A 12,422-nucleotide genomic window follows, 5' to 3' on the forward strand; every position below is an offset into this window, starting at 1 on the left:
ATGGGGCCAATAACCTGAGAGCACTAGCATTCCTAGCGGGAACGTCGCTGCGGCCCTATTCTCCTCGAAAGTTCTCTCTCCTACCTATCTATCCACAATATCTAGTTCCATCACTATCCTTGCATAAATCCCTCGCCATCGAATGATTTCACTGACGGACCCACGTGCCTGATGAGAACCGGCCAAAGGCAGCTCGCAACGGCCCGATTGGGACAAAATAGGTCGCATGGGTCACAATGTCGGTCTGGGAGGACACAATGACGCAACAATTCGATATTCCCAGCGCCACGTCTGGCGAGCAACGTGGCGCGGGTATTGACTAGCAACTGGTCGATAAGGGCGTTACGAGTGGGCTGACGACTGCTCGGATCCGGGGTGTCGATTGGAGGGGTTATATGATGTCAAGGGTCGGATGCGTGGACGCCCTATCGGGTCGTCTGAGTGCTAAGCATTGTGGATCGCCATCCTTGTTATCTGGTGTCTTTTTGCCACGAAAGAGTTAACGCGAGTTGCTCGTACAGGTGAGCAATTGATTGGCCAAAACTTTATAGTAAACCGGCCATAACCCGCGTCAACTCTTCATTATCAGCCTCAAAGGCATCAAAGGCGTTGCTGGGAGACAGCGGGTTCGTAGGGACAGAGAAGAAGCCCATGTCCACACCTTTGGCTCGAGACAAGTCCGCTCCGCTCGACAGATGGAGGTCCGCGTTCACATGAGAATCGAAATAGAGGTCTCCGGCATTTTCGAAGAAGCTACTCAGGTCCTCGCAGATGTTGGACTCGTCTATCATTGTAGTGGGAGAAAATTGCAGGGAAGTCGTTGAGGTGTCATAGGGTTGGCTCGTATTGAATGTAGACGTAGGCTGCGAAGATGGAGTGGAGAGTGGATTGAAGTCCCAGGGACCGCGGGACGAGTTCGAGTCGGTTTGTGCAGCCGGATGGATGTGGTGATCAAAGGCCCGCTTGGTGCCCCGGTTTCCTGTCTTTGATGGGCGTTTGTGAGAGCCGAATGGCTGGGGATCTGGGCCACCTTTGTGCAATTGGATGCGTTTCAAACTGCGGATGATCTTCTGTAACCGTCTTGATGTTCGGGCACGAGTCGCAGAGCGACGAACGAGCTCGATAGCTGTGTAGAACTCTGGCCGACAGACGTGACTGAAGCGACTCGGTGCGTGTAGGACTGCCAAGAGGAGCGCTGCCAACGCAGATATGAGGAAGTAATTGAACGGCTCCGGGCGTTGGAAGTATATGTTCGTCACACCGCTGAAATAGTCCAGTATATGAATGGTGCTCTTCGCTGTTTCTACAGCTGTAGTAGCTCCCGCAATATCTGCAGCAATGTGCTCACTGCTTTGCAGATTCTGTCGATACACGAGAGTCCGGAGCTGGTTACCTTGCAGCGCAAGCAAGACCTGTAACATCATCGTTCGGTCATTGTGCTCTGAATGCTCCGGCCTCGCAAGGGAGCCAGACTGCCAGTTCGGGTTGAAGCGTAACTCGCGCGGGATTGACCAAATCCACTGTTGCACTTGTGCATCTAACTGGGCGCACTTATCAGACGTAGCCACTCGCGAGTGCTTCGGCCATTCCATAAACAAGCCCCAGATCTTAGTGCTCAACCGCGCATAGGAGATCATGCAGGTTAAGTAGGGAGTGGAGTGGCCAGGCTCGGGGAGGTTGGTATCCATGTCGAGATCTTGCATGCCAAAGGGCAATCCACTGCCAAAAGACCACTTCCGGTCTAGCACATAGATGCACCAGAAAAGACGCATCGCCCATGTCCAAGCGAGTTCACCGGGGAAGACACCCCCAGTTCGTTGCCAGGTTTCTTGCCGGTGAAGGCCCAGTTCCATGCAAGCACTAGTCGCGATGCGGATCATGCGCCACGAGATAACCTCATCGTCGCGATAGGAGTGGAAAATTGACTGGATACGCTTGTTAGAAACCAGGATAACGGAGAAACGGTCAAGGCCAGGGTTCAGCAAACGGAGAAAAGACATACCAACAATGTCATAATCAGAATCTCTTTCATATCCACCTCCGCAACTTTAAACCGACCCGCGAACCGGTCTTCAACGCTATCTGCAAGCTGCGCCGCAGCTTCGCTTCGACCATGGGACTCGGCCAATAGTGCAGTCGCGAGGATTAACTTCAACACCTGGATATCACGAGCAAAAAACCAATCTTGGTCTGTTGATGCTTTATCTTGCGACTCAGACGCGTCAGTGAGAATTGCGTCATGAGAGCGATAGTACTCGTGCACATAAGCGCGAACACTGTCTATATCCACGCAGGGATACACAATGCCGACCAGGTCCTCATACACCTGCACCAAACGTAGGGCATCATCAAGTCTGAGGCGGAAATCACTCCCCACATGCGAGGCTGTCTCCTCTGGGGAGGGACTCCGGGTGGGTGTGGACGACGGCATATCCTCATCAGCCACTTCGTCACTACCAGGTTCTTGAGATGAAGGCCGCTGTCGATGCAAACCAAACTCCGCACTTGTCGGTCCAACGTACGGCGGTGACTTCGGTGCGTTCAAAATGCGATCTAGCTCCCTCGGAGTCGAGGTCTTCATTGGTCGTGAGGACGGCGAGGTAGATGCTTCGAGTTCTCGCAGACGGGCAGACATGCTCCGCATCTCCCGCTGCAGCATGTCCAACTGCCGCTCAACGGACTCGAATCTCGGGCCGACTCTGGATTGAATCAATTATTGGTTTCATTTATCGACCGTTATTCTACAACGAGAACTTACCGTGCATCTTTAAATTCAGTCTCTAGGATTGGCGTGCGATCATTTGGATAGAGACAAGGGATCTTGCTGCGCGAACAGCGCGTACACACAGAACCTCCACTGCACTTGAGCTTGCGCCGTTTACATTCATTGCTAAGATGTTCAGCAAGCTTTGTCCATCACATATTCGGGTTTTTAAAACATTGGGGAATAGAAGCCAGGGGCAGACGGACCAGGCAATCTGGGTATATTTTGCCCGTTTCTTCGGCGGGGAGGATGCGGCCAGGTCTGCATCTCGATCCAGCGACTCAGTTGTCATATTCCGAGAACTGCCACTATAGAAACCAGGGAGTACAACAAGGGCTCGTTCTTTGCTGGAGCGATGGAGTCGAAAGCAAGCTCGGAAGCGGAAGGGAAGCCCGAGAAAGGCCGAAACAGCAGCCTGCTTTGATAGGATTGCCGCGGCGAAAAGTGGGGCATCTCACACCGTTGATGACAGAGCCAGGCTTCTATCACCGATCAGAGGGGGTGAGAAGGACAGAAATTGGAAAATTGTGAGAAAAGAGTCTAAGGCTAACCAAAAAAACAGTTAACAATGTTCGAACTCTGAAATTTAACTGTTGAATGCTTCTCGAGTGTTCTTCCAGAATGGGTTCTCAATCCGGTTCTCGTTAACCGAAGGCGTCATGATATGGCCCCATGCGGACCACGGCAGAGGCTAAAAATCAAGATCAAGTCACTAGACTTGAGAGCAGATCATAGTGACTGATTACACTCACGAAGGGAAAACCGGCACCATTCTGCGCTGGCGATAAGCATCGGTATCGGCCTCGGAATTCTATAGACAGTTCCGAGGGTATCAGGCGACGAGATATCTTCACTCCACCATGAGGCATAGATCGCTCAAGGATGACTCAAGCTACGATGATATAGATATACTCTCAGAATGTCACTCTCACCTTTTCCGGCTTCAAGACAGACCAACCAAGGTTACCAACACTCGTGGTATTCCACCAAGAACCAAATGGCTTGACCAACTTACCTAAACGCCGTGATGGCTGCCACTAGACCCAAACCACTGGCCGCGCTGAAGGCGTCCTAGCCCTCCGCACACTGCACACAGAACAAATTCTATGCTGCCTTCGTCATTGGGGGCGGCTACGCCGGCCTCACAACATGTTGCGACCTCACACTCGCCGCTCACCAAGTCCTGGTCATCGAAGCCCGGGATCGCATTGGTAGGCGCTTGTGGTCATCCAACACGGATGGCTACCCGTATGAAATGGGCGGACTTGGGTGCATTGGCACGACGGATCTCCATGAAGCCGACGGCTCGGGCAGATTGGACTACAGTTTCTCGACGCCCGTCCAGAGCGTAGTTGACCGCGGGAATGAGGTTGAGGTGACAAGCCGAGAGGGGGTGGACGTCTTCAAGGCGAGGCGTCTCGTGTGGACAGTGCCGCTGAACGTCCTGCACACCTTGGCCTCTACGCCCGCCCTGCCAGCTCTTAAGTCGGAAGCTTCCCTGAACAGCCATTTGAATCAAGTCGTCAAATGCCACGCCAAGGTAGCTTAGTGTAATAAGCTACCCCAACAGCAGACTCACCTACACCTTCGGGGACAGGATCGCACCCATAGGGAACGCTCATCTCGTTGCGTTCGGCAGCTCCCCCTCGGGCGTGCACCTGGACGCAGAGCAGGACGCTGAAATTACCAAGTAAGCCTTCGAGGCATTTCACTCAGGCACGAACGTGCAGAGAATGGTGTACCATAACTGGCACAAGGATAAATTTGCTCGGGGCGCGTGGGAGTAGCTGCGGCCGGAGATGACGACAAAGTATCTGCATGCTTTGCGGGAACGGCATGGAAATGTGCTGTTTGCATGCTCGGATTCTTCGTTTGGGTGGAGGTTCATGGGAGGGGCCGATTGATGATGGGGGGAGATTGGCGAAGGTTGTTGATGATGAGCTGCGGGCTGTACGGCCTGCGACTGGTAAGCTTCGAAAGACTGGGTGGAACTGACAGTTGGAAGTTGGATGGGCGAGGCTGTGATATCAGGTGTCCGGTCATCTAGTCTTGTCCATCAGTTGTTTGCTAAGGCGGGTTCACAATGATATAAAGTTATCCCATATTTAACTAGATCACGGCATTCGCTGAGCGAGTTTGACTATAAATAGGAAGAACGGATGGGGAGGAAAATGTCTATCTTGATACTGCGTATACTTTTTGTCTGCAAACCGCATCCATCCATCACACATCATGAAGCCGAAATCGTAGAAAGGAAAAGAACACCAATACTCCCCGCCCGAGGGCCATCATCTAGAACGCCATGCCATCAAACGCCAAAGAGACCCGGCAAGAAAGAACGGAAACGAGAGGAAACGAGGTTATACACAAATCTCTCCGAAAGAACTTAGTCGTGGTGGGCGTGCTCCGGTCCATCCGCCAGCATCTGGAACAGCTTGACCAGCCCCATTGCTGACCCAGCCGCCAGGCCTCCGACAAGAACCATCTGGACCCCACCAACCATGCCTTTGCGCACATTCCTCCGCCCACGCCAACCGCTCACGAAGCAGGTCTTGCCGTACCCGAACATGAACAGGGCAACGGCCATGGTTGCGATAGACCAGCGCAGCGCGATGAAGGCATCGTGCGGGCCGACAAAGAAGTATGGCACAAGGGGCACGAAGCCACCGATGAAGTAGCCTAGAGCGATGGTGAGGGCACAGATGACGGCGCGGGAGCCGGATGGTTCGGCGAGGGTGTGTTGGAAGTTCATGAGGAAGGATGGGAGCATGGGAGAGGCGGAGAGGTGGGAGGTCAGTTGGGAGACCAGTTCGGCGGGGAGCTCGTAGGGCTCAAAGATCTCCTCGATGGTGGTGGAGATGGAGGCCGGGTCGGCCATGGTTTGATTCTCGGTTTCTTTGAGGGTGGCCTTGTAGGATTCTCTGCAGCGAGACGACGGGTTAGCAAGGTGGTTGGTCTCAAGACCGATAGAGTGTTCGTCATCACTGTTGGTCTATTGGGTTTCTTGGAAGGGGAAGCTTGGCTTACTCTTCGCTCTTTGCGCCGAGATATCCGCCCAGTCCCATGGAGATAGCGCCCGCGATGAGCTCGGCCATGCCGCCAAAAACAACCACTTTGGTATCTCCCAGGGCTGATAATCCCGCAGTCAACGCAAAGGGGACCGTCATGCCATCCGAAAGCCCGATGATGGCATCGGAGACAGTGCGACCGTCAACCCAACGGGAGGCCTTTTTCTCTGCGACCTCATAACGCTTCTGTCCCTCGACATCGGATTGCAGGGGCAGGTGCATCTCCTTCTCGTTGTCCTCGTCGGCCGCCGAGCGCCGGTCGGAGAGAGGGGAATAGCGGGACATGAAGCCGCTCATTGAAGTGATCGACATAGCGGAGAAGTAGACCAGAAACAAGCGAACGTTTGGATCAATCGGTCCAGGGGACTGCTCGGCTCTCCCTTGTTTATGTAGGGAGGCTTTCCACGCGAGCAGAAAACTGCAGAAAGGTGATTAAAAAAACCGGGAAAAAGGCTCGAGCAGTGGAGCCAAAGCGAAGAGGGCTGATAAGGCGCTGCATGTGCTCTCGCTTGGACGCATTGCACTTCGTGCGGAGAAACCGGTGGTGTCGCTGGGTCCGCTCGAGCACGTCCTGAGTCCGTCCCCGCGCATCGCAGCCTATTAAGGCCGATCAAGTCACAACGTGCTTGGCACCGCTGGAGGACTCCGACGGGTACCGCCAGGCACGTGCAACGCTGATTCGCAGACGAGCAGTTGGCAAGTGGGGCAGAAATGGAAGAAGGTGGGACGGAGTGGATCCCATTGCTGCTTAATTCCAATCTGCCAGCAAATGAGATGAGGTCAATTGTAAGCCCGGACGAGCGACTACTCATGATTGGTTCCACGCTGCTCACAGGAGGGGCTAATTCTTGCTTAGGTCATTAGACCGTTTAGATCATTCGAGATCGCGTGTGGTCTACTGCAAAAAACATAGCCTCGCGGACAGTCACGGAGCAGGTACATGCGACTCAGTCAGCACATCTCACACTGTGCTGGCAACTAGGTAGACTCGAGAGTCACGACAGACACCGCGGACAAGATCACCCGTACTCTCTCCGGCCAGAGATTCCCGCGGCGAAAATGTGGAGGGTCAGGCCTCTTTTCCTTTTGTGAACTTGGCGATTTCTTCTTCAATCAATCAATAACTCTTTATCTGATAATTCCAGTAGTTCTTCTGCTTCCTAATTCATACTAGTCTATACGCTAGTTCAGCTCGCCTTAACATTAGACTTCCGAATATTAAGCGCGACGTAATAGCTAGATCTTTGTTTATCGTCAACCATTTCATTCCCTGCTGGGCACCAGTGAATTGCAAGGCATCTGGCATCCGCTGTGCTCCAAGATGTCTTCCATCTGGGATAGACCGTCTTCGGGGGACGCCAGCTGGGATAATCGAGACAACCACGGCGTGGAGAAGGGTGACTTTGATGGTTGGGATAATACTGTCCAAGATACCGGCAACCACGAGAACATAGATCCTCGCTCTTCTGGGCATGATGCTCAGCGTACTACAACTCCGGATGAGAGCGGAGACTTCGCTTGCCGCAACTGCGGTGAGAATGGTCTCTTCGCGCGCCAATGTTCAAATGTTCAAGACCTTTACGACACAGTCACACTTGTCGAAATGTATGGAGTGGTAACTTACCACTAACAAAGGGCTTATTTCATCAAGTGCCCAGTTTCCTTAACTTATGTGTTTGTATGCAATTCTGCTTTTCATGACAAATCAGGCTTTGTAACAGCCGAGTATCGGCTGCACGGACAGCAACACGTGCGCCCTACTGGGGTTGACCGTTCAACAGGCCTTCCCGCCTGATTTCTGTTGATTTCTCCTCAATAATCTCTATACAATCAATTATCTCATTCCTTTAGCTTCATTGGACGTCTTTCATCTTCTCCCTTATCTCGTGCCCGCCCACCTTCGCGAGGAGCTGAATTCCATTCCACTACCCACAATGAATAGCGTGGCAAGTGGGTCCTGCAGCGTCTGAAGCCATGATAGGGCGCGAAGTGTACGCCTATGCCGACAGTCCCGGGAAATGGCGTCGGCCATCTCCCTTCGCGTCAGTCCAAGCTTCGGTCATAACCTCCTGCCCAAGATGGAAATCAAGCCCATGACGGAGCGCAATTACGGCAGGTGCTGATGGAGGATTGCACCCGCTCCCAAGCAGGGAAATGTAGACTCTGCGTGCGTAGACAGGACGCGCATGCTCCACTCTATAAGAATGTCCCTTCATGCCTCCTGAATCACACATCGCCAGAGCTTTCGCGGCATCCGATTATCGGTCAGTAATTAGGTGATAAGCCAGCAAGCATCATGAAGGCAGCCTAGACTATCGCGGCCCTGTCGGGCCTCATTGCGGCGGCATCAGGCCGGCCGGCAGCACGCAGCACGCAGACCTAGAACCAGCTGCGACAAAACGTAAGTAATGCTTTACTACTTCACCACAAGTCGAAGGTAGGATCAATTAGGTTCGTTAGCGATTAACTGTGCCAGATCAAATATATTATCTACCTCACCCTCGAAAATCACTCCTTCGACAACATCGCCGGCTACTGGGACTTCCACCCGGACATAGACAACCTCCGCAACATCAGTTACTGCAATGAGTACACCAACGCCAACTGGGCCGTGTGGGGAGAGCCGCTAGAGATCTGCGCGGCCCCGTACGAGACGGAAGTCCCACTCGCCGATCCGGATCACAACTTCGCGGGCGTCACTGACGAGATTTTCCGCAAGTGGAATGTCACCAAGCATGACGTATCCAACATGGGCGGCTTTATCGAGCGCCAGTCGGAGAAATATGAGTCGACTCCCGGAGATGCAGCGTTCGTGATCAAGGCGTACGATCAGAAGAAGACGGCGCTGTTGGCCGAGTTGGCGCAGAACTTTACCTTCTTTGATTCTTATGTGGGTTGCCGGGATGTAAGAGAGACTGAGGTGGAGTGAAGGCTAAAGCCTGAGATTTAGTTCGCCGAACATTCTGGTCCGACTAACGCCAACCGCCAATTCGCAACCCCGGGATCGAGCTGTGGCTTTGTCGATAACACTGATCAGGCTGCTGGATTCTGGAACAACGTGACAGGCACCACTTGCGCGACGTCAGTCTTTGAATCGCTGAGCAACAAGAACATCAGCTGGAAGAACGTGAGCATGCTATCTTCGGCGATATCAGATATGTTACTGATTCCAACACTGATAGTACTACGAGACCGATATCATCGACGCCTACATGTACAAGGTGAACAGTATTCCGCGAGGTATCAAGAGCAGCTTCCGCTAACCCTTGGCAGTGGGTTCAAGACAATGCCATGCATCAGCTTGTCAATGCAGACGAGTTCTACCGCGACCTGGAACAGGGCACTCTGCCAACTTTCTCGTACATCAACCCCGAGTGCTGCACCATAGACTCAATGCACCCAACCAGCCCCATGGCATCTGGCGAGCAGATGATCAAACACCTGTACGATGCCCTCCGCCGGTCCAAGTACTGGGACAATGCGTAAGTCACCATGCCGAATCAAAAACATGCAAAACGGGGACTAAGCTGGAACTCAACGATATAGTCTCCTGATTATCAACTTCGATGAGCATGGCGGCTTCGCCGACCATGTCCCTCCCCCCATGGACGTGCCCCAACCCGAAGACAACATCAGCTTCACCGGCACATCCGACGGCCACCATGTCAGCTACGACTTCACCCACCTAGGCGTCCGGTAAGCCATCTTCTTCAACCCAGAGAAAGGCCCAAATCTAACCAAGCTATCCAGCGTCCCCGCATTTTTAATCTCGCCCTTCATCTCCGCAAATACCCTCATCCACAACGAGGGCACCATGTACGCCAAAAATTCTGCTTACACCCACAGCTCGATCCTGCACTTCCTGCAGGAACTGTGGGACCTGGAGGGCCTGAACAACCGAGTCCAGTGGGCGAAGACCTTTGAGCACGTTTTCGAGCAGCCACCGGGATAACACGCCAAAGACCTTGACGACCCCGACGTGGGTGGGTGGTAGTGGGCAGCCTGAGCCGAGCCCGTTTTATCTTTTGAATCAGGATTATAGCTATTATGCCGATCAATGAGAGGGGTGGGGATGGAAGCAGGATGGCTTCCAAAAGAATCAGCAGGATTTTGCTGTTTGATTGAGGTGGCGTAACCTGCCTGGTACGATTCCATGGATATATTTCTGTCAGCATGCTGCAGGGTTAACGGGTCATGCATGGAATTCTGCACCTCCCCGCGTGATTCTATCGCTTTTTGTCAGAAACTTTCATTTACATGCGAATGAGTACGAAAATCAAAGCATCATGCTTTCATAACGAGTTCCCGCCGTGGCATTACTCGGGCAAAAAAGCCAGGTTGCGCATCGAAAACTAAGTAGGTACCTAAGATAGCACTATCTATCTTCGAACCTTGGAAATCGGACGGGACCGACCAAACCCGCTAAAAACGGATGGCTGGCGGGTTCCAATCTGACTTGAGGAAATCAATGCGAATCACGATGTGGTATTATTTGCATATATAATCTAGCAATTAGTTGATTAATAACGGCTAACCATAGACACAAAGTAAGAAACCTCCTTCCTCATTAAATCCTTGACGCAAAGTAAACAACTCGTAAATATCTATCCTCCAAACCCCGCCGGCTTGAAAAGCTCTTTCGCATCGACAACCTTCGTTCACTTGCCTTTTGCCTACAACCCCATAGATAACCCGGTAGTTCGTGGACTACACCGATGTTGCGAGGTTTCGTTTAGAGGTTGAGAGCCAAAGCACCGGCCAGAAGACCAGCGGCAGCGATCGAGTGTGCGACGAGAGCAGCACCGGCACCGGTCGCGGGAGCAGCGGTCGCTGAGGAGGTACTGCTAGAAGAGGCACCAGTCGACGAAGTAGTGCCAGTGACAGTGGTCGTGCCAGTAGCAGTGCTCGCTGAGGTGGTGGTGATGAGAGTGTCAGTCAAGGTACTTGTGGTAGAGCCAGAGGTCGAGGTAGTACTGGAGGATGAGGTGCTCCCCGAAGCCGAAGAGCTCTGACTGGAGCCAGTCACATTGAACTGCTGCGACTGGGCAAGAATCCCGGTGTCCTGGGACACGTCAGATTGCAGGTTAATCTGGTAGCCGTGTCTGGTTTAAGAATGAGATGTTAGATATCATAAAGCTCCGAGGATGGAACCGAGCGCTCCATGGGAAATGGCCATACCCTGCAGTGACGCTGCCGATATTATCAATCGTGTAGGAGCCCTTGGATGTTTCCACATCCGTCGCAAGTTTTTTGCTAACGGGGGGGTATACCGCGTTGTTGACCAGGTAAAGATTGAAGCTCGAGGCATCGGTGCTGATCGGGGTTAGCGGCCGTTATAGAATGTATATAGGAGATAGCCGGAATTTACATACTTCACAGAAGTCCACTTGACTGTCAAAGAGCTCGAAGCCTTGACATCGGCACCCTCCTCCGGTTCAGTGACGTGGAGAGCTGGAATCATTGTTAGAGGGCCCGTGTGCGAGCGATGGGCCCAACTTACCTCCAACGAAGCCTGCAAGAGGCATCAAAGACAGGACAAATGAGAGACGCATGATTACGATTGAAGAGCGAATGAGAAATAAACGAAGAATAGAAAGTTGTTCAGAAAAGATCTCAAACGACAGAAGAGCCCACGAGAGTTCAATGCATTCAGCAACGGTGACAAAGGACCTTAAAAGTAAAGTCCTCAAACATGCAAATGAAATCAGCTTGCTCGCCACTCGCCAACTCAGACAATGCTAATAATATCTGAATCAATTGATGGCATTCTACGGCACGAACCTAGCAGTGTAGACCGATTCGCCCATGACTGTCTCTGGTGCATCGGAGCTGGAACAGGCAACCCACTGTCCCCATAGTAAATCATGAAACTGTCTCGGTACCAATGCCACGCGAAATTACCACGTACTGCCAACACTTCAGCTGCAGGCAACTTCGGGTGGAAGATCATCCGAATGGGCCCGAGTGGTGGTCTATAGGGGTTTATCGGTTGCATCGGCCGGCTTTAGAACGGCTTTGTCGGCGCTCGTATTTGAGATACAGCCGATTGGGCCGATAAAGACTATGCCTGCCTGACATGAGGGGGCCCCAGCGGGAGGCTGAGCCGAACCAGATCAGGTATGGTGGGCGCAGGCTAGCGCTTCAGACTATCCGTGCGCCACCGCAATACTTGTAAGTTTTGAAGCCATCGTGTATTTTGCAGTGGTATGTTACCGTAGTGCAAATTCTATTTTTGCCTTGACCCTTGACAGGCACCTTATCTGGTTACAACATCTTACTAGCTCGTCACCGCTGCTAAAAGCACGGACCAAACCCAATCAGGCCTTAACGGGGGTTCCTTCATGTTCAGAGCGGGTTGAGCTCCCCTGGGACACAGCAAAGTCGCCAATTCAACTAAAAGACTGTCGGTCGAGTATTTAACAGGCTGGATTGAAATCACGGTACCGAGGCATTCAGTTTTAGGCCAAAAAATATCAAGTGGTGACCACGTCGAAGGACGTGCCACGATACAGGCTAGGCCGTATCGAGTAACCCGGTGACCCATGTCCAGCATCGAGTGTCACCAATCGCTTGGCAAACTATGATCGCTC

General features: G+C 52.5%; 5 protein-coding genes across 5 annotated transcripts; 2 read left to right on the forward strand and 3 right to left on the reverse strand.

Annotated features, from left to right (window-relative positions):
* Nucleotides 1–545: 545 nt before the first annotated feature.
* N7482_003438 (transcription factor domain-containing protein) lies at nucleotides 546–3,056 on the reverse strand (the record flags this gene model as incomplete). Its single annotated transcript, XM_056685563.1, has 4 exons — nucleotides 546–1,925; nucleotides 2,003–2,699; nucleotides 2,759–2,890; nucleotides 2,971–3,056. 4 exons carry the CDS (start codon nucleotides 3,054–3,056, stop codon nucleotides 546–548), a joined length of 2,295 nt encoding a protein of 764 aa, XP_056544305.1.
* Nucleotides 3,057–4,019: 963 nt separating this feature from the next.
* N7482_003439 (Monoamine oxidase N) lies at nucleotides 4,020–4,313 on the forward strand (the record flags this gene model as incomplete). Its single annotated transcript, XM_056685564.1, has 1 exon — nucleotides 4,020–4,313. One exon carries the CDS (start codon nucleotides 4,020–4,022, stop codon nucleotides 4,311–4,313), a length of 294 nt encoding a protein of 97 aa, XP_056544306.1.
* An 837-nt stretch (nucleotides 4,314–5,150) lies between these two features.
* N7482_003440 (VIT1/CCC1 transporter family protein) lies at nucleotides 5,151–6,144 on the reverse strand (the record flags this gene model as incomplete). The annotated part of the gene is made up of 2 exons (XM_056685565.1): nucleotides 5,151–5,748; nucleotides 5,792–6,144. 2 exons carry the CDS (start codon nucleotides 6,142–6,144, stop codon nucleotides 5,151–5,153), a joined length of 951 nt encoding a protein of 316 aa, XP_056544307.1.
* A 1,009-nt stretch (nucleotides 6,145–7,153) lies between these two features.
* On the forward strand, nucleotides 7,154–9,784 carry N7482_003441 (uncharacterized protein; the record flags this gene model as incomplete). Its single annotated transcript, XM_056685566.1, has 8 exons — nucleotides 7,154–7,364; nucleotides 7,775–7,890; nucleotides 8,309–8,737; nucleotides 8,783–8,959; nucleotides 9,015–9,053; nucleotides 9,106–9,314; nucleotides 9,379–9,528; nucleotides 9,583–9,784. 8 exons carry the CDS (start codon nucleotides 7,154–7,156, stop codon nucleotides 9,782–9,784), a joined length of 1,533 nt encoding a protein of 510 aa, XP_056544308.1.
* A 780-nt stretch (nucleotides 9,785–10,564) lies between these two features.
* Nucleotides 10,565–11,384, reverse strand: N7482_003442 (GPI anchored serine-threonine rich family protein; the record flags this gene model as incomplete). Its single annotated transcript, XM_056685567.1, has 4 exons — nucleotides 10,565–10,934; nucleotides 11,011–11,145; nucleotides 11,205–11,283; nucleotides 11,333–11,384. 4 exons carry the CDS (start codon nucleotides 11,382–11,384, stop codon nucleotides 10,565–10,567), a joined length of 636 nt encoding a protein of 211 aa, XP_056544309.1.
* Nucleotides 11,385–12,422: the final 1,038 nt, after the last annotated feature.

This window comes from Penicillium canariense, assembly GCF_028826845.1.
Source record: "Penicillium canariense strain IBT 26290 chromosome Unknown utg000002l_segment0_segment0, whole genome shotgun sequence".
Classification (NCBI taxonomy): Eukaryota; Fungi; Ascomycota; class Eurotiomycetes; order Eurotiales; family Aspergillaceae; genus Penicillium; species Penicillium canariense.